This window comes from Carcharhinus amblyrhynchos, chromosome 2 (genome assembly GCF_965287045.1).
Source record: "Carcharhinus amblyrhynchos chromosome 2, sCarAmb.v2.hapA, whole genome shotgun sequence".
In the NCBI taxonomy this organism is placed as follows: Eukaryota; Metazoa; Chordata; class Chondrichthyes; order Carcharhiniformes; family Carcharhinidae; genus Carcharhinus; species Carcharhinus amblyrhynchos.
Window position 1 is genome coordinate 80,212,106 of NC_137325.1, and position 23,641 is coordinate 80,235,746.

Below are 23,641 nucleotides of genomic sequence, written 5' to 3' on the forward strand. Positions count from 1 at the left end.
CTGACAAACCGCCATTTGGGTTTCTTCAATGATGTTCCCCAACAAGGAATGCACCATCCCTACTTCCACTAGAATTAAACAATACTCAAAGAGCAGGAGTTTACATTTTGCTGGATTTCCCTTGTGAAATGGGCAGTGGAGATCTCCTTCACTCCCTTCCCCCACCAACCTCCACATATTGCCCCTAATTTATCACTCAGAGGCTATAATTTCTCACGGCAATTTAATTGGCTCACGGCAAAACTTCTGCCCCTCCAGCCTCTGAGACCTGCTGGCCAGTTAAAGGGTCCCAACAGTACCATTGGGAGCAATGGCCACAGCTGGGACTACAGCAAGCCCTATCAGAGATCCTCATTGGAGCTACAGAAATGTTGTAGTGGAGGTACAGGCTTAGAGACCATGGTGGGGATTGGGTGTGGGGACAGGGTGCTGCTGGGGGCAGGGGTGCTTCAGTAGTGAGGAACTTACAGGCCAGAGTACACAGACAGGAAGAGGAAAGGAGATCTGAGGTAGGGCAGATTGGGTCCATGTCTGCTTGTATTTATAGGGCCGATTCAGGTAACTAACAAGCCAGTAGACAGTGACTTTAGGTTGCCCTTTCTTTTTAGCTCATCGCATGGGCAAAATGGTGGGCACTAAACACACTCTATTCAGTTCCTCACCCACTGGCTGAGTAAAAGGGTCCAGAAGCAGCAGCACTTTCTCTATCTCTGCCAGTTCATTGCTGTGTGAGTACAGAGTTATCCCAGAGTTTCTCTGCAACTCATTTGGTTTTGCATCTGAGGTTCTCATCTTCCCTGGAAAGTTCCCCTGAGTTTTGGAGAAGAGTGCTTCTTCATTATCAAAGCACTGGTCACCTGCATCCCATCTAATTGTTTTCTGCTGGTAGATCCTCTTCTGAAAGGAAGAGAGGGACAGGAGGAAGAACAGGCCAGGTGAGCACTGGCAGCATCCCAGAGGAAGACCTGTAAGAGGAGATACACAGTCTCAATTGGTGTAGGCCAACAACAAGGTCAAGGCTGGAGAGCATACAGAAAATGCTACTATCAGCAACTAGGGTGTGCAGGCAGCTCTTCAACTATCTCCAAATGTCCAAGGTCTAGTGCCACATGAGACTTCACCTCTCCAGGGACACGGTGACAGCAATATGTCACATATGTCTAAAAATCACCTCTAATTGTTTGAGGAAACATGCCATGCCAGTGGCTTTGAAAATCAGAGTGGTCCTCAATTTCTACACATCCAGTCAATTCCAGGGGTCAGAGAGGAGTCTGTAGTGTGTATCAATCTGCTGCACACATATGCATCAAGCTGGCTACTGATGCTGCCTTCAAACACATCTGTACATTTATCCACTATCAAATAGAGCAGGCCAACCAGGCAGAGAGAGCCAGAGGCTTTCCACCAATTGCTGGGTCTTTTCATATCAGTGTTGAATATATTGTATTTGTGTAGCCATCAAGGCACCAGCAAGTGAACCATGAACCTCATCAACAAAAAGGGCTTCTACTTGATGAATATGTTGGTGGGAACCAGATCAGAAACCTTTTGGTACATTATGAAGTTAGACCAGACCCCTGGTATTGGTGTGAGGATATGGTGTTTTACTCTAGGTGTGATTCTACTGACACACTAGGAAGCTTTTACAAAAGCAAACATTATTTAACAATAGAGTTTAACTATAACAAAATGAATTAGCTTAATTTTTGCCAACTAACATATTTATACATGACAAGATATAGCTTTCAACTGCAAACCTATCTCTATTGGTTCCAATTAAAGCAATATTCCTCAGACTTAAACTCATCTTAAAAATCAGTTGAAAAACAAAACAGGCTTACATATTGGTATATAGGCTGCCAGTCCTAAAGCCTTAGAAATAGAGAAACAGAACTGTCTTCTGACATTTAAATAGCAGCCTCCAGAGAGAGAGAGAGAGAAACAGGCAGACGGAGCCAGAGAGAGAAAGAGACCTCTGGTTCTTATAGATTCAAGCAGAAACTAATCTGTTTTTCCTTGTAAGCTTAGATCCACTCAATCACATGACTCTGTCTCTTGTTATTCAACCTAATTAAATCCTACTCTGCAAACCACAGGAGAAAAACCAAAAATAAACAAAAATGCATTAACTCAGATTAAAACAAACAGTCCATTGTGGGGTGCAGATGGATTATCACCAGGTAACCCAGAGCTGAATTTTAAACATACCCCTCACAAAAACCATGACACATTTCTTGGAGGTATACTATCACCACACTTCCCCCTTAAATAAACTGAACTAACAATATGAAAAGATGGCTTCATTTTCCAAAACCTCTAGTTTCACACTATTAGTACTCTATTATAATAAATATTTATATAGTAGTATAGTCCATTTCAGCCTTTCTCTTTTAACAGGGAGCCGAATTGCACAGTGCCCATCTGGATATATCTAAGGTGAAGATGCTCACTAGGAGTTATGTGTTCTGGCCTGGCTTTGATGCTGACATCGAGGGCCCAATTTTAACATCACATTGCGTCCATTTCCAGTTGCAAAAACTTGGTAAAGTCAGGCGTGAGGCGAGTAGCGTGACCCGCGCCCACCTCCACACCTGTTCTCCTTTTACTAAGGTCCAAAAATGGCCATCATGGGAGCATGCCCGAAATGGGCACAACTTCAATTTATATTTATTTGCATGCATTTAAATTGACTTCATGGGCTGCAGACCCAAGCTTACCAGCAGTTGCCCCTTTACAACTGTGTTCACCCATCCAGATTCAGCGTGAATCAGACATGGTCCACAAAGGTTTGATTTGGGCATTCCAGCTTCTGAGGAGGTAAGTTCCAAACTTCCAGCAGCTCTCTGACTCAGATCGGTGGGGGTCGGTTGTGGGGGGGAGGGGGGGTCAGATGGGTCTGTGCATCAGATTAGTAGAGGGGGGAGGTCAGTCGGATGGCTCTGTGTGTCACATCAGTGGGGGGGCAAGTAGGGAGATGAATCAGAATGCTCTGTGCGTTAGATCAGTGGGAATAGGTGGGGGGTGGGGAGGGTGGGAGGCAGGAGGTTCTGCTACCACTCTGCCTCTGCTTAATGAGGGAATAGGGGGCAGGGGACTACAATCAGTCTATGTAGCGGGGGGAGGGGGGTGATAAAGGGATCAGTAATGTTGTGGGGATGGGGCAACGTGTGTGGGAGCCAGGGGGAGGCATTATCCAGGCCAGGAGTGATGAGAAGGGGAGCATTTTTCTTTTTTTTACTGCTCTTGTGCAGTTGGAGGCACCAATCGGAGCTACAGGATTTTGATACAGTAAGTCCCACCCATAGGCTTGTGCAGCACGATTCAGAATTGCTGCTATTTTTAAGGCACAGTGTGTATATGGGTGCTGAAGAACAGGTCTAAAAGTCGGATCTGAAACACTCCAGATTCAAGTTCACTCAGCACTTAGAATCAAAATGGTAAAATAGGGTTCAGAGAGTTTAGTGAAGCACAGTGAATAATGGCAATTACAACAAAGGTTGCCTGCTGCATCCCTATTGCACCCTTGGGAATGGCTATGCTTGCCATGGTAATGAGTTCATGTTGAATATATGGGGCCATTCTTGGGCACAATGTTAGGCTCCTTGTTGATGCCCATTCAAAGTGGAGGAAAGAGTTTGAAATGAAATGTACGATGTCGCACGCTAAATTGAGAAATTGCGTCTTTGTTTTCAGGCCCACAGGATACTTGATGTCGGATGAAGGCAACAACCTTCCCGAGTGCTTCATTTCTAAATTTCACCTCCTTAAGTGGTATCGAGCACATTGGGACTGTGCCTTACCACCCAGCACCAACTGGCTGAACAAACAGTCTAAATTTGCAAAGTGGACCTTAAGAAGCAGTCAGGAGTGACCCTGGAGACCAGAATCTTACAATTCCTCTGGACTATAGGACCACTCTACACTCTACAATAGGAGTGCTGCCAGCAGTGATGTTGATGAGCTGGCATCTCAGGGCCAGACTAAACCTGGTGTTTCCGAGTTTGCCTGGGAAGGTAGAGGCCAGACAGTGCATGCAGAAGAAAAATCACAATTCAGGCAAATCAGCAAGGCCATTTTCAGTCAGGAAACCGTGAATGTCAGACATTTTTGAATTGGCTCGAGTTGGGTCCTAGGAATTGTTGTATCAAAAACAGAACCTATGTCTTATGAAGTAGACATACAAGGAAGAATCATCTGGAAGCATGTAAGCCGTTTAAGAGGACAACAGTTGCCCCAGCAGCCAATTACTGACACCAGTTTCTGCAGAAAGCATCCCAGTGGAAGCATCAACAACAGAAGAGTTGCACTGCTCCAATAGAAATTGGAAATCAACTGAAAGGCTCAATTTATGATGGATTGAATACATGTAGATAATGTTCTAAATATTGAGGACTGAGTAATTTAATAATTATCGATTTATAAAAGAACTTAAAGGGTGAGAATGTGGCATTTTTCCCCTTTAAGGGGTTGTTTGCCAAGAGGTTTATATGACCCGGATAGTCAATCAGGGACTAGTCTGGGGGATCACCCTAGCAAGTGCGAACTTTTGCGTCAGTCCAATCTTTGAAGCTGATCTGTACCCATGAGGCTGCAAGCCTCTGTATTATAGTTATATAACAATAAACATTGCCGTTGTTCGTTACCTAACTGACGAGCAGGCATTATTACACATGAGATGGTTGAAAGTAAGTGCAGCCTGCTTTGAAGACCTTGACAGGTGGAATTTCTGACAGCTCTGGAATAATGCAGGGTGGATAGTTCTTAGAGTCTCTAAGTTACTGAAGGAGGCCATGCAGCCATCAAGCCTGCACTGACAACAATCCCACCTTGGCCCAACTCCGTTACCCCACGTAGTTACCCTGCTAATCCCCAAGGGGATTAACAGGATAAATACATAAGGTTATGGGGATATTGCTAAGGGGCAATTTAGCATGGTCAATCAACCTAATCCGAAATTGTTTGGATTGTAGGAGGGAACCAGAATATCTGGTGGAAACCCACGCAGACACGGGGGGAACATACAAATTCCACACAGACAGTCAGCCAAGGCTGGAATTAAACTTGGATCCCTGGAGCTATGAGGCAGCAGTGTGGCAGTCATTCTTCATGCTACCATGGTTCAGGTTCTGCCATTTTTGCCATTAATTGGCATCATATACTTTGTGAAAAGGGACTCATAGGGGGTCAGAACAACAAAGAAAAATCAAAGCAAAAATTAAAAATAAACTAAATATGACTGTTTTTACCCACAGTGCATAATCCAAAGTCAAGCCCAGTGATCACCCACCACAGGGGTATATAATTTTGCAGCAAAGAAAACTCACAACCATATCAGGACCAGTTTGACCCTACCTCACTGAGACAGTCTAGTGGCAAAATGTTGTATGGAAAAACCTCTTTTGGGTTATATGATCTGGATCTGGGAATAAAGTGGATGTTGGGCTTGGCCTATTTCCCAAAATGGAATCCAAAAATGAGCAGTTTCTAGGAGCGAACAAGACTCCCTCCCACTCTGTCTCCATGAGAAGTGCTTGCCAATTGAATATTGTTCTGGCAAGTTTACAAGAAGACATGTGGAAATTACTTTAGCTCACTGAGAGTCTAGTTCGCCTTTTGACCAATCTATTGCTGTTTCTCTGGTCTATAACCCCACCACCCAAATTCAGAACTAACATGGAATCAAAGATGGGGTGAGAGGGGGGCCTGGTCATTTCACTTTCCACTTATTCTTGTCGGGAAGTAAAGTTTCAATCAGTGATCTTTAAAGCAGAATAAATCACTGCAGCATTACAGTAAAAGTCTTGTCGAAAGACTTACCATGCTGTGAAATGTTGGCCTTCACCCTTATATATCACAAAGACACATTATGAGTTCCAGATGTGAAGCGTACACTTTGCTTTGTCTTTTTCTCTCTGTAAAACCAGAGAGGGAGATTTTTGGTTTGGGGGTCGAATGGTCACAATATCAGTGGTACAGCCAACAACCCAGCAGGCAAGGGGCCAGACTCATTTCAGACTCAGGCCCAATTAACTTCACGTTGGTGAGCCATGGCCACCAAACAGCCAGCTGGCCACAGCTGGGTGGTGGTTGTTTAAGGGTGACAAGATGTGTGGGGGAGGCAGGAGGATCCCAAGGAGGACCAAACATAAAAAGGTTACTTTAAGGATCTCTATTTATATCTCTGAATGTGCCTGATGTACACCATTCATTCCCCACCTGCCCCCATTTCTCATTGCAATGTTACACCTGGGGTCCAACAACAAGTCAGTAGCAGCCTCTCAGCTGGTTTGGGCGGGAGAGCTGGGTGCCCATTTCTAATCTCTCTGAAGTTGAATTAGGATGGAAAATCCACATGTATTTACTGGCTACTGTGACCAACTGCCGCAAGTCATTCTTGTATTAAACTTATTGCTGTAATCCTATTACTTCCTCTGAACCATTGCTATCCAGAAGCATTGTTAGCAGAAGTGAGCCCATTCTCGCTCTTCTTGATGGTACTTCCTATTCTAAAAATGCGTGCTCTGCAGCTCTCAAACCACATGACATTTCAGAATTCAATGTATCTGTCACATGGTACTGAATATATGAAATATAACGTTGCATTTAATTTAATCTCAAATATTTTATATGTGCATCTATTAATTATGCAAAGGCTAACCTTATGGATTGAAGAGAGGGGCAAACTAAACTTCTTCATCCTCTGCCTGTCTATCCATAAACAGAAGTGTTTTGAATTATTTTTAAAGTAAGCAATGTTGTGGTTCCCCAAACCCTCTGTTGTATGGTCTAATTTCACACAAGTACCACATAGTGAACTCTATGATTATTAACACAGAAGGTTAGTTTATTTCACATTCAAACCTGAAGGATGACAGGATGGGTGTTTACACACACACACACACACAGTGGGTTTTTGCTTTGTGGTGGAGTTCAGTTCACATGAGTTTCTGTTTGGAGATTGCAAAACAAAAATTCCTGAGGTGGATGAGGATACAGCATGATGGGGCTCCTGTACTTAAACTGCTTGTCAGTTAACAATCGGAGACTTATTAAAATCAAACAGGCTTGGAGCTGGTGATATATAATAGCCGGCTACTCGGTCAGTTGGGAAATTTGCTGGAGTTCTTTCTCTGCTTTCTTCTGAAAACAGCAGACTGAACTGTGAAGCTTGAAATGCAATATTAAAATGGTTCAAAAGATTGGGGTCATGTGACATTGCCCATTCATGAGTTAGTGGCAGCCTTGCAAACAGTTTATGTGCTTCTGGACAAAATCCCTTCAGAGTGAAATGATCGCCATATACACCTCTTCAGGTATAACAAATTTTGTTGTTGCTGGCTGGAATTTTATGATGTGGAGATGCTGGCGTTGGACTGGGGTAAACACAATAAGAAGTCTCACAACACTAGGTCAATGTCCAACAGGTTTATTTGGTAGCAAAAGCCACAAACTTTTGGAAAACTGCTCCTTCATCAGCTAAGTCCTGGAATTTTATGGCCATTCTTGCTGACGGAATCTTCTTGTCCTGCCAACAGTAAACCCTCATTGTGGGTTTCCAAATGACAGGATCAGAAGTTCTCATCACTGGCCACTGGTGGGCTGCCTCTGCCACTGTGAAACATGCCGTGGGGGGTGCAGAAAATCCCACTCTCTTTGCTATCATCCCATCCCATCCTCCAAGGTGGCCTTCAGGACACACGACAGCGCAGAGTCGCTGACAGAGACTGATAGCCAAGTTCCGCACACATGAGGACAGCCTCAGCCGGGATCTTGGGTTCATGTCACACTATCTGCCACTCCCATGACTTGCCTGGGTTTGCAAAATCTCACTAACTACCCTGTCTGGAGACAATTCACATTTCTTTAACATGTGCTTAACCCTCTCTCCGCTCACATTGTCTGTACCTGTAAGACTTGATTACCTGTTAAGACTCACATTCCAACCGTCATTTTGTACTTGTGTCTTTGTCTAAATATGCCCTGTTTATGAACCCAACTCTCCACTCACCTGATGAAGGAAAAGCACTCTGAAAGCTTGTGCTACCAAATAAACCTGTTGGACTTTAACCTGGTGTTGTGAGACTTCTTACTGTGCTCACCCCAGTATAGCATCACATATGGGGGGATGGGGGGTGTGGGGGGGCGTCAGTCATCTGTTAGTGGTCGAGCTTTGTGATTATTAATTGGCCTCACGAGGAAAATGGAACTCTTTTGTTCTTGTAATCTCTGGCGAAAGCTTCCAGAACAGATGACCAATCTTGCACATCATGTGACCAGGAGCAGCCATCTCATGGTTCAACAAAAATCCATTTTAAAAATAGCAAAAGAATAACATTTTGACATTTGAAGATTCTGGGGGGCAATTCTCCCAGCCTGCCACACTGCTCTAGCTCAGATTTGACTGGCTGAAGTCTCCGGGCCTGCAACTATCTCCACCACTGCCCCCTCCACACACACACACACACACACACACACACACACACACATACACACGCACACACACACACACACACACACACACACACACACACCCTGCCAAGAATGGTTCACTCCAACAGGGTTTTACAACTACTCTCCACAAAGGGGGTACAGGTAGCCCGACCATGCTGGAGTGCTGGAGTGAAGAGACGCCACTGAGTCTCCCCAAGGATGTTGGGGTAAGAGGTGCGTGCCCCCTGGACAGTGCCAGCCTGGCCGCACCAGCTTCACCTCTGGCAATGTCCTTGGTATCGCCCACCAGACATTGGGCAGCACTAAGGAGGGGGGGAGGGGAACAGAGGGGACAGGGCATAAGGCGGGCTTTTTGGGGTGGTGATTGGTGGGGGTGGGGATATCGCCTTGTCACTCTGCCAGAAGATTGCAGGCAAAGGGAGGGAAAACAAGATTGGGGCTGGCCATCCAGATGCGGCTGTCTGGGATGGTGGGAGCAGCGGGATTGTTGGGGTTGTTTCAAGACTGCCATTGGGGTGGGTGGGACCATCGGGGGTGGGAGGGGGATTGGGAGATCATAATTGGCCAGGTGGAGAGTCTGGGAGATCGGGCCAGGAGGGGGCCATTGAGGCTGGCCCGGAGAGGTCTGGGAGGCCAGTGAACGGGGGAGGTGGAGGATGAGGGGTGTCAATGGGCATTTGCAGGACTGGCCAGTGATCAGGCTGACCAATAATCTGGAGGCCAGCGGAGTGGGGCTACCTCACATGCGCCGATCTTGACGCTGACAGATTGGCACACATGCAATGAGCCACTCAGTGCTCTGCTACTGGCCTCTCCAGATTTTCAGAGGGAATCATGCTTGGATGCTCTGCAGTGCTCAGAGCGTGGGAGATTCAATCTAGAATTCCCGTTAAAAAAATCAGCGGGAGTTACTCCCGTTTTCATGCTATTTTGGGACTTGCAATTTGTTTGGGAGAATCCTTTCAGCTGGTGATGGAATGGGCTGAATGTGGCTGGCAAAAGAAGCAGATCATCTGCTTTATCTCCTTATAAAGTATCTGGTAAGTTTACAAAGATCTTACATTTCTAGCAGGGGAGAAATTGGAATTGTCATTGTTGTGATGTTCCCAAAATGTACGTAGATGTTTTTATTTTATACCGACATAACCAAAACTCACTTCTTATGCAGCAGGTTTGAGATTTTACCTGTGGTATAATTGAATTTTGCAAGATATTTCACAGATATCTGGTCATCAGATTACAGGAAGGACATAATTGCTCTGGAGAGAGTGCAGAGGAGGTTTACAGGACTAGAAAAGTGTAGCTATAAGGAGGGATTGGATAGATTGGGGTTATTTTCCATGGCACAAAGAAGGCTGAGGAGTGAGTTGATTGAGATGCACAAAATTATGAGGGGAGGAAATAAAATAGACAGGATAAAATTGTTTCCCTTGGTGGAGAATTCTAAAACAAGGGGACGTCGATCCAAGATAAGTGGCAGAAAGTGTAGAGGGCACATGAGGAAAAATGTTTTTAAGCAGGGTGTAGTGGGTGTCTGGAATTCGCGGTGGTGGAGATAGAGACCCTAAACTCTTTTAAAAATTTTAATTTGGAGGATGGAACGGGAGTACTTTTTTATTCCCATAAAGAATGTCAAGAGGGAATTCAATGAATAAAATTTTTAAAAGATTTTGATAAGTAAATCAGGAAAAAAATATTTTCTTTTAAAAAGTACCTGGATCTGCACCTCAAGTGCTGTAAGCTGCAAGGCTATTGGCTGGTTGCAGGAAGGTGACATTAGAAAGGGCACCTGGATGTCGTTGGGCTGGCATGGACAAAATGGCCGAATAGCCTCCTTCTATGCTGTAGCTTTTCTATGGTTCTCTGCTTCCATGGTTCCAAATGCAAGTAACTTGAGGTTTCTAGAACTTAATTGAAAATAAAATAAGTTCCACCAACCAGACAGCAATGGACACATTTTGGATCCTTCCTTCATTCTCTTCTATGCCTAACAGCATGTGAAGCACTTGCTAATGTCTGTTTCTGCGATTAGTTTTTTTCCTGGAACAGGTTGCCAGCCACTTGACAAAGGCTAAATCTTGAGGAGAGCCACTCCACATCAAACATAGAGACATTCCCGCTCTTATCTCCTGCCACAGACATATCGGAAGGATTTATGAACACACTGACCATGGCCACCAAATCCTAGTACGGGACTCAACGCTGGAGCTTCTGGTTCAGAGTTAGGGACACTACCCACTGCATTTTAAATCATTAGCCTTGCTTCCTCTCTCTACTCAAACACACCATTGATCATACTTTTACTTAAAGCTCCAATCGTTTTTGCATCGGTACTCATTGTCCGATTGTAGCACTATTGAATCATTGAATCCCCACCGTACAGAAAGAGGCCATTTAACCCATCAAGTCTGCACCAAAAACAACCACGCCTGGGTCCTATCCCATTAACCCCATGTATTTACTCTGCTAATCACCCTGACACTAAGAGGCAATTTATCATGGCCACAGAACCTAACCAGCACATGCTTGGAGTGTGAAAGGAAACTGGAGCACCTGGAAGAAACCCATACAGATACAGGGAGAATGTGCAAACTCCGCACAAACCTTCACCCAATGCTGGAATCAAACCCAGGGCCCTGGCACTGTGAAGCAGCAGTGCTAACCACTGTGCCACCATGCTGCATCTAGCTGACGTTCAAAGAAAACTGGTAATATTTAATGGGCATTCAGAAAGTTAATGTGGTATATCGGCACCAAATTGATTCTCTTTTTGCTTTGTAGTACAAACCATCAAAAAATATTCAGATTGTTCTATATATTCACTGTCAAACTTAGCTAAGGAACAAAAGCACATATCATAAAATGAAACCTAAAGTTAATATGGAGCATAATCTTTTTAAAAAAGCATAATTTTACTTCGCAGCTATAGTTTCCCAGCACTGAAATCAGTTTATGCTCAATTCCTCCCATCTCAAGGCTGACAGTACTGTGCAGTTTGCCACGTGGAACTCCCAAATGGAGATATAATAATCACAATCATCCACTTTGAAGTAATTTACTATCCAAGAAAGACTTGATGTGGCCTATTGGACTGGAGCTCTCTTTCACAGGGTGCTGGACTGTGTAAACTGCTCCCCCTGCTGTTCTTTCACATGATGGAGTACATGCTGTCCAAAACTGCAGGCTTACTGTCGGCAGTTACAGACTGCTAACAGCTAGCCAGGAAGTTATTGAAGGGTGGCAGCTTTCAAACCAGATGTTTTCTTGGCACTAGTGAATTACAAACCTTGCAAAAAAAAGGCCAGAGCATTTCAGGCTAGGATGTTAATAGACATCACATGGCAACTTCAGTCTTTTTTATAGGGGTGGATCAAGAAAGCTTTTTTAACTCCGTTGTTCATTTGCTAGATTTAAGGGGCTGAGATTTTTGATGATAAGCCAGCGTCGATCAACGTCCACAGGCTGAGAAGGATGGGCTACTGCAATCTTGCAAAACCAACATTAATGAAAAGAAAAGGAGAAGAGATTAATAAGAACAGAAAGACATATAGAAAAAAGTGACAACATATGGAAAGAAAGGATAGAACGCTAGACAAGGTGAAAAAGCAAGCGTAACCAGTACTAAATCAATACTAGCTTAAAAGACCCTGATGTGGCCTCACAGGCTGAGGGAGTGGCTCAACATTTCCAACTCCTAAACTCGACACATGAACAAGATTTCTTCAAGCCTTTTTCTGGAGATTGTGGTGTCTAAGTGATCTGAAATGATTTTAGAATGTTTCTTTTGGTCAGCTGACCAGCTGTTAGACATCTTCTCTGTTACAATCTGGGCCAAGACAAGTATGATTAGGTGGCATTGAGTCATTTTAGTGGTTTGTGTTATGCAGCTGGATAATTTTAAAAAACAGTAAAGCCTAGAAATTCCCCCACTTGGATGTGGGAAGGGTTGGAACAGAATTGCAAATGGTAAAAGTGACTGGACAAGAATTTGGGGTAAAATTAATTTCCATTCCATCCTTTCCTGGATGCATCAGGAAATTCCAATCCGGGATGGTTGAACCTGCTCCACAACCACCACCACCACCAACCCCCCCAGCATCCCCCCTCACCGCTTGCAGTCACCACTCCTTTGGGGGCAGGGTTGGCGAAACTCTTGATCCTTACAGAAATCCTACCATTTCCACATGTTATAAGGCCAGTGGTGAGTGTGTCTTTAGCTGCACATTTTATTGCCTTTTCAATGAGCGGAAATGACCTTCCCCTGTTCCCAAAGTATCATCCTTGTTGTTTGCACATCACCCACTTTCATTCCTCCGATGGCAAGTGCTCCAACTGTTGTATCAGTGATTTGTCCCTAACTGGCACAGCAATATCAGCTTATGTGCAGCTCACATGTGCACCGGCTAGGTGGTTGAGGCATTGATCAATATGGCCAGGGTACAGTGGCTCAGTATACTTACACTGATACATTTCACCAGGTACTTATGGTCACAACAGGTAGCAATATGCTTTTTTTATTCACTCATGAGGCTTGGGCACCGCTGGCTAGGCCAGCCTTCATTGCCCACCCCTAATTGCCCTTGAAAGATAGTGGTAAGCTGCCTTCTTCAACATATACACAGACAGCGCTGTTAGTGAGGAAGTTCCAGGGATTTGACCTGGAGGTAGATGTGTTTCCATATTTCAAACTTAATGCCCAGTTTGGGGCATGAGTTTGCATTCCAACGTTTAAAGTTTAATTTATTAGTCGCAAGTGGGCTTACATTAACACTGCAATGAAGCTACTGTGAAAGTCCCCTCGTCGCAACACTCCGGCACCTGTTTGGGTACGCTGAGGGAGAATTTAGTATGGCCAATGCACCGAAGCAGCACATCTTTCAGACTGTGGGAGGAAACCGGAGTACCTGGAGGAAACCCACACAGACATGGAGAAAAGGTGCAAACTGCACACAGTCACCTAAGCAGGGAATTGAACCCGGGTCCCTGGTGCTGTGAGGCAGCAGTGCTAACAACTGTGCCACCATGCTGCCTTGGTAAATCAATTGAAGAAGGATGTGCTGTAAAGTTTTTGAGTTTCTGCTTGATTGTGTCCTGCTGATGTAGAGACACAGAGGAGATATTTTTAATTGTTATTTATTTATTTACAGGAGATAGGTATTGTTTGCATTAACACTTATTGCCCATCTACAGTTTCTCATAAGAAGATGGTGGTGAGCTGTTCTAGGGTTTTAATCCAGCAAATGTGAAGGATAAGGGATATCGGCCACTATTCTTTGATCTTGTTCATCCCGCTACTGCTGTCAGTGAGAATGAACATTTTGGCACTCAGCCAAAACTCCATTCACTGCAGCGGAACTGGAGAATCCCAGCCACAGCAAAGTCAGTGAATTCTGCCCATTGTTCCAAGTCAGGGAGGTGAGGATTGGGAGCAGTTTAGAAATCAGAAAAGAAGGACTAAGGAATTGATTAAGAAGGGGAAAATACAGTATGAAAGTAAGCTTACGGGGAACATAAAGACTGACGCAAAGAGATTCTTTAGATATGTAAAGAGAAAGAGGTTGGAAAAGACAAACTGAATACAAAAGATAACACAAATCAGATGCCAGAAATGTTGGAGAATGCAAGATTTAGTGAGAGGGAAGAACAGAAGGAGATCAATATTAGGAGAGAAATGGCGCTGGGAAAGTTGATGGGATTGAAGGTGGATAAATCCTCAGAGCCTGACAATCTGCATCTCAGGATATTTAAGGAAGTGGCTCAAGAAATAGTGGATGCATTGGTGGTCATCTTTCAGGATTCTATACACTCTGGAACAGTCCCTGCAGATTGGAGGGTAGCTAATGTCACTCCAATATTCAAAAAGGGAGGTAGAGAGAAAACAGGGGATTATAGACCAGTAAGCCTAACATCAATGGTGGGGAAAATTCTCAAATCCATTATCAAGGACTTTATAGTGGAGCATTCAGAAAGCAGTGGCAGGATCAGGCCGAGTCAACATGGATTTATGAAGGGGAAATCATGCTTGACAAGTCTGCTGGAATTCTTCTGTTGGGGGAACCAGTAGATATGATATATTTGGATTTTCAGAAAGTGTTTGACAAAGTCCTGCACAAGAGATGATTGTGTAAGATTAAAGCACATGGGATTGGGGGAAGTGTATTGATATGAGTAGAAAACTGGTTGGCAGAGAAGAAATAAAAAGTAGGAATTAATGGGCGCTTTTCAAATTGGCAGGCAGTAATGGGGTGCCACAGGAATCGGTGCTGGGACCCCAGCAATTCACAATATATATTCATGATTTGGATGAGGGAACAAAATGTAACATCTCACAGTTTGAAGATGATACCAAGTTGGTGGGAAGGTGAACTGTGGCAAGGATGCAGAGATCCTTCAGAATGATCTGGACAGGTTGGGCGAGTGGGCTAATCAATGGCAGATGCAGCGTAATTTGTATAAGTGTGAGGTTATTCACTTTAGAAGCAAAAACAAGAAGGTAGATTACTATCTTAATGGCTGTAAATTGGGAGAGGCGAGTGTGCTACTGAACCTGGGTGTTCTTATGCACCAGTCACTGAAGGTAAGCAGGTGCAGCAGGTGGCAAAGAAAACAAATAGCATGTTGGCCTTCATTGCGAGAGGTTCTGAGTACAGGAGCAGGGATGTGTTGTTGTAATTACACCGGGCCTTGATGAGGCCACACCTTGAGTATTGTGTGCAGTTTTGGTCTCCTTCTTGCTCTCGAGGGAGTGCAGTGAAGGTTTACCAGGCTCATTCTGGGGATAGTGGGACTGATGAATGAGTAGTGATTGACTAGGTTAGAACTGTTTTCGCTGGAGTTCAAACAAATGAGGGGAGATCTCATAGAGATTTATAAGATTCTAACAGGATTATACAGGGTAGGTGTAGTGAGGATGTTCCTGATACTGGGGGAATTCAGAACCAGGTGTCACAGTCTGAGGATTCAGGGTAGACCATTTAGGATGGAGGTGAGGAGTCATTTCTTCACCCAAAGAGTGGTGAGCCTGTGAAACTCATTATAATAGAAAGTGGTTGATGCCAAAGCATCAAGAAGCAGCTAGATATAGCACTTGGGGTGAATGGGATCAATGGTTATGGGGAGAAAGTAGGATTAGGCTACTGAGTTGCACAATCAGCCATGATTGTGATGAATGTGGAGCAGGCTCGAAGGCCAAATGGCCTCCTCCTGCTCCTATCTTCTATGTTTCCATGTTTAAACATGTGCACGATGTAAATAGGCCTTGTTTGTGATTATGGCCATGATTCCATTATCTATTGTATTCACTAAGATTGTCACTTTGCAAGGTTTACCGAAGCAGCATATTTTTCACTGGAAAGCTCATTGTAATGCCTGCATTCTAACATTGCAAAAGTTGTAAGTCACTCATCCAGATTGCTGCGATCAAACAACATTTCACCTTTATGTTAACATTAGAAATAAGTTTATTATGGCTAGATGCCAGGGACTACCTAGGCTTGAATGCTGTTGCACAAAGACTCACCTGGAGACACCTTGCTTTATATTTGCATGCCGTGGCTACACATAAATAAGACAACACTTACTTGGCTAAACAGCTGTACACGCTACCTGCATGAGCATACACTGTTTCCCCTGAGGCAACAAATCATCGAGAGATACTCAGGCCAGGTCCTGATGTATGAGGGAGTTTTGTTAAAGGCCTCACACTGCGCTGAGTAGATTAAAGTCAGGGGAAGAGCTGGGGAATGGGAGGAGAAATTATTTTTAACTTGCATGTCTCTGACCGTCAGACAGGTGTTGCCTTACTTTTCAGTGGCCTCTAACAAGCAGCTCTCTCCAAAAAGTTTGTTATTCGCTTATGAGCAAGTACGAAAGCTACTGGCTTGATGATTTAGTTTGAGGTTTACAGATAGATTTTGTTGTGTGAAGTTAAATAGAATCAATTTGGACCAAGTGGAACATTTGCTTCACTTTTGAGTACCTTGTAATTAACATATGAATGCATGCTTCATTCCAATTCAAACTAAATTAAAATAGTCTGAACCTCCTTTCACTAAAGCGTAATCCTGACAAGCTGACACCACACAGGAAATGTTATGTTTTTGATACAAACCATTAAGAAACAACTTGATACAGCTGCACTCCCACTGAAGATCTTTTCCACCAGCAGGGAAGATTTCCCTTTGTTCCAGCCAATACTTATCTTTCACCCAACACCTGAAAATCAAATATGTCTACGCACATTCACAATGGCAAGACCCCTCAAGGTCATAGAATCCCTATAGTACAGAAGGAGGTCATTTGGCCCATTAAGTCTGTACCGACCATAATCCCACCCAGACCCTACCCTCGCAACCCAAAGCATTTACCCTAGCTGACACTTGACAATTTAGCATGACCAATCAACTTTTTCCACACATCTTTGGCATGTAGGAGGAAACTGGAGCACCTAGAGGAAAGTCAGGTGACCCTGACCTATATACGATCTAAGGAGATCCATCAAATGTGCCAAAAGACAGTACTGGACCAAGCTAGAGTACCGGACTAGCCACACCAACCTTTACCAATTGTGGCAAGGTCTGCAAGACATAACAGGCTGAAAGATGAAAGCATGTAAAATCGCCGGCTCTAACGCACCCCTCCCTCATGAGTTCAATGCGTTCTATGCCCATTTTGAGCAAGAGATCAGTGAGAACATGCCCTCCACAATGGAATCGCTGGATGAACCTGTATCTGGAATCAACACTGCAGATGTCAAAGTAGCTTTCTTTAAAGTCAACCCATGGAAAGCGGCTGGCCCAGATGGGGTGGCCAGGCATGAACTCAGATCCGGTACAGGTCAGCTGGTGGGGGCATTCAGAGACATCTTCAACCCCTCTTTGCAACAATCTGAGATTCCTATCTGCTTCGAGAAGGCGGCCATCATCCCGGTACCTAAAAAAAGCAGCGTGCCTTAATGACTATCAGCTGGGGGCTCTAACATCTATCATTAAGAAGTGTTTCAAAAGGCTAGTCATGGCATGAATCAATGCCAGTCTCCCAGACTATCTGGATCCACTACAGTTCGTCTATCTCCATAACAGGTCCATCTCCCTGGCCCTACACTTTAACCCTGGAACGACTAGATATCAAAGGCACTTATATCAGACTCCTATTTATTGACAATAGCTCAGCGTTCAACACCATTATTCCCACAAAACTTATCTCCAAATTCCCTGGTCTGGGCCTCAGCACCTCCCTCTGTGACTGGATCCAGAACTTCCTAACTCACAGACCACAATCAGTAAGGATAGGCAACAAACCTTCTCCACAATCATCCTCAACTTCGGTGCCCCACAAGACTGAGTTCTCAACCCCCTACTATACTCCTTATACACCTGTGACCATATAGCCAAATTCCCCTCCAGTTCGATTTTCAAGTTTGTTGACTACACCACTGCAATAGGTCGGATCTCAAACAATGACGAGGCAGAGTACAGGAATGAAATAGAGAATCTGGTGAACTGGTGTGGCAACAATAATCTCTCCCTCAATGTCAACAAAACGAAGGAGATTGTCATCGACTTCAGGAAGCTCAAAGGAGAACATGCCCCTGTCTACATCAATGGGAGCAAAGTAGAAAGGTTCCAGGGCTTCAAATTCTTAGGTGTCCAGGTAACAACCTGTCCTGGTCCCCCCATACCGATACTATAGTTAAGAAAGCCAACAATGCCTCTATTTTCTCAGACAACTAAGAAAATTTGGCATGTCAGCTACAACTCTCACCAAACATTACAGATACACCATAGAAAGCATTCTTTCTGGTTGTATCATAGTTTGGTGTGGCTTCTGCTCTGCCCAAGACTGCAAGGAACTACAAAAGGTCGTGAATGTAGCCCAATCCATCACGCAAACCAGCCTCTCATCCATTGACTCTGTCTACACTTCCCACTGCCTCAGCAAAGCAGCCAGCAAAATTAAGGATCCCACGCACCCCGGATATTCTCTCTTCCACCTCCTTCCATAGGGAAGAAGATATAAAAGTTTGAGGTCATGCACCAACCGACTCAAGAACGGCTTCTTCCCTGCTGTCGTCAGACTTTTGAACGGACTTACCTTGCATTAAGTTGATCTTTCTCTACACCCTAGCTATGACTGTAAAACTATATTCTGTACTTTCTCGTTTTGTTCTCTATGAATGATATATTTTGTCTGTTTAGCAAGCAAGAAACATTACTTTTCACTGTATGTTAATACATGTGACAATAATAAATCAAATCATTCAAAGATTTGTGGCATTCAGCTGAGGGTGACCCACCTGGTGTACTGGCATCCTGGAATGGCGTGCTGTTCAGGCCGGCAGTGGGAAAGCATCCTCGTGACTTCCATGTGATGGCTGGCCATTCTTGGGAGCACTGTAGAATCCATGCATTGTGAGGAGCTGAGTTTACAGCTGCCGAGCTCTCTTGTTGTGATGCAAACGCTGATCCCCTTTTGAGAAGTAACACTGAGTCCCCCAAAGAGGAATCCTTCACCTCGTAATCTGTTAAAAGTGTGTGGGAAGTGTGAGCTGTCCTTCAGTGATGTTTAGTAGTTAACGAACAGAAATGCCTGACACAAACTTTAAAATAAACACTTAACAATGTATTTATTTAACTAGCAGTGAACATTAATTAACCAAGTAACATACTGAATAAAGTAAGATTCTAATGAAATACTGTTCAAATAAATACAATACTCATTCATTAACCAAAAAAAGTGGAATTCATAAAACATAAGAACTAGGAGTAGAAGTAGGCCATTTGGCCCCTTGAGCCTCCTCTGCCATTCAATAAGATCATGGCTGACCATTTTGTGGACTCAGCTCCACTTACCCACCCGTTCACCATAACCCTTAATTCCTTTACTGTTCAAAAATTTATCTATTCTTGCCTTAAAAACATTCAATGAGATAACCTCAACTGCTTCACTGGGCAGGGAATTCCACAGATTTACGACCCTTTGTGTGAAGAAGTTCCTCCTCAACTCAGTCCTAAATCTGCTTCCACTTATTTTGAGGCTATGTCCCCTAGTTCTAGTTTCACTCACCAGTGGAAACAACTTCCCTGCTTCTATCTTACCTATTCCCTCATAATCTTATATGTCCTAAATATGTCTTATGTGTCCCTAAATTATTCTCCCTTTAATCTGGTTTCCAATGGGGGTACCATAAGCATAGACATGGGTCAAGGGTGGAGGAGGAAAAACACATTGTTAAGATGGCGGCGCGGGCTCGTTGGGCCAAAGGGCCTGTTTCCCGTGCTGTGCGTGTTCTTTGTATATGTGCTTATCAGATCTCCCTTCATTCTTCTGAATTCCAATGAGTATAGCCCCAGTCTACTCAGTCTCTCCTCATAAGCCAACCCTCTCAACTCCGGAATCAACCTAGTGAATCTCCTCTGCACCCCCTCCAGTGCCAGTATATCCTTTCTCAAGTAAGGAGACCAAAACTGTACACAGTACTCCAGGTGTGGCCTCATCAGCACTTTATACAGCTGTTTTTAAACTCCATCCCTTTGGCAATGAAGGACAAAATTCCATTTGCCTTCTCAATTACCTGTTGCTCCTGCAAGCCAACTCCTTGACATTCCTGCACAAGGCTACCCAGGTCCCTCTGCACAGCAGCATGCTGCAATTTTTTACCATTTATATATTAGTCCATTTTGCTGTTATTCCTACCAAAATGGATGACCTCACATTTACCAACACTGTACTCCATCTACCAGACCCGCGCCCACTCACTTAGACTATCTATATCCCTTTGCAGACTTTCAGCATCCTCTGCTTGCTTTGCTCTTCCACCTATCTTAGTGTCATCGGCAAATTTTGACATACAACACTTGGTCCCCAACTCCAAATCATCATCGTAAACAATTGCGGTCCCAACACTGATCCCTAAGGCATACCATTAGTCACTGATCACCAACCAGAAAAACATCCATTTACCTCCACTCTTTGCTTTCTGTTAGTTAGCCAATCCTCTATCCATGCTAATACATTATCCATGACACTGTGCACCATTATCTTTTGTAGCAGTCTTCGGTGCGGCACCTTGTCAAATGCCTTCTGGAAATCCAGATACACCACATCCACAGGTTCCCCATTGTCCACTGCACATGTAATATTCTCAAAGAATTCCACCAAATTAGTAAAACATGACTTTCTCTTCACTCATGTTGTCAACATCATCAGATTCAAATTTTATAGGTTTCTGGTAGCTGAGTACCCGCTTTAAATTTTATTGGCTAAATTAAGAAAAAAGGTTGTTTTGACAAGACTTCTGCTTGACTTTTGACACAAATGTTTCAACGAGGACTCTGGATGTACTTTGCATTTTAAACCTCCAAACACTGAAACAAAACATCAGCTTTTAAAAGGACACCACAATGTTTTCTTTTACCTCTAACATTTTTACAGCATTTTTTTACATCTCTGTTAATATCAAATTCCAACTTTACAAATTCAACTTTGCAACATTTTTCATTCATGTGACAGCTGCCAGACCTGCTGCCCATCACTGGTACTGGGGCCAGGGATGGAACATCAGCAATTAACCACAGAACCTGTCCAGCAGACAGATGGCGGGGCAACAAGAGCAACATTAGTGTGGTTGGGACCCAATTACATATTGAACCCCTCGGGGGTCATTCAATGGTCAAATAGAATGTGTGCAACATGAGGGCCAACCCAGCGGCAATCCCCAACTTGTGGAACCACCGGACATACCCGAGCTCCCTCAACCCCCTACACCCACGCAAGCCCCCTACACCATCCCGCACCATGACAGCGGCTGAGACACCGCTGGTGAAAAGTCTTCTGCTTGAACTGCTCCAGTCCTTTTGGGAGAGCTACCCTTACAATGATATTAGAACAAAGAACAAAAATCAGCCTGGGAAACAGGCCCTTCGGCCCAATGAGTCCACACTGCCATCTCAACACCACCTCTCTACCCACGACCCCTGTCTAATGTTTTATGGCCATCCAGATTGAGGAAATCTGATTTAGGGACAATTTATTCCTGCCAATCAGCCTAACAGCACATCTTTGGGGTGTGGGAGGAAACCGGAGCACCTGGAGAAAACCCACGCAAGCACGGGGAGAATGCGCAAACTCCCACAGACACCGGCCCAAATCCATGTGTCTGCACAACAATCAGCGATAGTCACTGAGCTGTCGTCTTGCCCAGTATCTTGTCCAGTTTAGGCACACACTAACGACATGAAGCACTAGGCCAATCTCGAACAACCAAGAGCAGCCCCATTACGACCCATCGCATGTATGCCCCTCGTTGGACACGAGGTGGACCGACTTAAAACCTGTGAATGAAAAGAGAAAAACATTATTATCATACTATACCCATTTACATTTCTAGGGACACCCCAATGCTAATGACCCTTATTTAAAGGTTCTCCTATATCCACCCATCTCCAACTCAGTCATGTGCCTGTCTAAGTTACTCTTAAAGGACTCTAGCGTGTTTGCCTCCACCACCTTACTTGGCAGAGCATTCCATACCCCCACTACCCTCTGTGTGAAAAACCTCCCTCTAATATCTGTGTTGTACCTCTCCCCCCTCACCTTAAGTCCATGGCCCCTTGTCCTACGTGACTCTATTATAGGAAATAGCTTACCTCTGTTTACTCTATCTATACCCTTCATTACAGACATAGAGCCATAGAGCATGGAAACAGACCCTTCGGCCCAACTTAATCATGCCACCCCTTTTTTAAACCCCTAAACTAATCCCAATTGCTTGCATTTGGCCCATTTCCCTCTATGCCCATCTTACCCATGTAACTATCTTTTTAAGACAAAATTCTACCTGCCTCTACTACTACCCCAGACAGCTTGTTCCAGACACTCACCATTCTTTGTGTGAAAAAATTACCCCCCTGGACACCTTTGTATCTCTCCCCTCTCACCTTAAACCTATGCCCTCTAGTTTTAGACTTCCCTAACTTTGGGAAAAATGTTGACTATCTAGCTGATCTATGCCCTCATTATTTAATAGACATCTATAAGATCGCCCCTCAACCTTCTATGCGCCAGAGAAAAAGGTCCTAGTCTATCAAGCCTCTCTTAAAACTCAAACCATCAAGTCCCTAGTAAATCTCCTCTGCACTCTTTCTAGTTTAATAATGTTGTTTCTATAATAAGTGACTAGAACTGTACACAGTATTCCAAGAGGGGCCTTACCAATGTCTTGTACAACTTCAACGAGACATCCCAACTCCGATATTCAATGTCCTGAATACAATGAAATCAAGCGTGCTAAATGCCTTTTTCACCACTCTGTCCACCTGTGACCCCACTTTCAAGGAGCTAATAACCTATACTCCTGGATCTTTTTGTTCTATAATTTTCCCCAACACCCAACCATTAACTGAGTAAGTCCTGCCCTGGTTCAATCTACCAGGATGCATCACCTTACATTTATCTAAATTAAACTCCATCTGCCATTTGTCAGCCCACTGGCCCAATTGATCAAGATCCAGTTGCAATCGGACATAACCTTCTTCACTGTCCACTATGCCACCAATCTTGGTGTCATCTGCAAATTCAGTAACCATGCCTTCTTTATTCTCATCCAAACCATTATACAAATGATAAATAACAGTGGACCCAGCACTGATCCCTGAGACACACCGCTGATCACAGGTCTCCAGTTTGAAAAACAACCCTCCATAACCGCCCTCTGGCTTCTGTTATCAAGCCTGTTTTGCATCCATTTAGCTACCTCACCCTGGATCCCGTGAGATTTAACCTTTTGCAACAACCTACCTTGTCAAAGATTTGCTAAAGTCCATGTAGATGACATCAACTGCACTGTCCTCATCTACCTTCTTGGTTACCCTTCAAAAAACTCAATCAAATTTGTGAGACATGATTTTCCACTCACAAAGCCATGCTGATTGTCCCTAATCAATTCTTGCATCTCTAAATGCCTGTAGATCACGTCTCTCAAAATACCTTCCAACAACTTACCCACCACAGATGTGGAAAACACAGATGTGTTTCCCTACCCATTAGGTAGGGAAATCCAGTAATTTGACCGAACACCAATGAAGTGAAAATAATAATATTCCAAGTCGTGATGCTGTGTGTGTTAGAGAGACAACTGACGTGATGGCTTTCCACTGAGGTTTCTGCTTTCACAATGGCAGATTCAGAGGTT

The 23,641-nt window shown here is 44.0% G+C and overlaps 1 protein-coding gene across 1 annotated transcript in view; it reads right to left on the reverse strand.

Annotated features, from left to right (window-relative positions):
* col1a2 (collagen, type I, alpha 2) overlaps positions 1–23,392 on the reverse strand; it is a 373,471-nt gene extending 350,079 nt beyond the window's left edge. Inside the window, exon 1 of the mRNA XM_080207925.1 lies at positions 23,388–23,392. Within this exon, the coding sequence (XP_080064051.1) occupies positions 23,388–23,389 (2 nt within the window). The 5' untranslated portion in view covers positions 23,390–23,392. The remainder of the gene's footprint in view (positions 1–23,387) is intronic.
* Between the last annotated feature and the right edge of the window lie 249 nt (positions 23,393–23,641).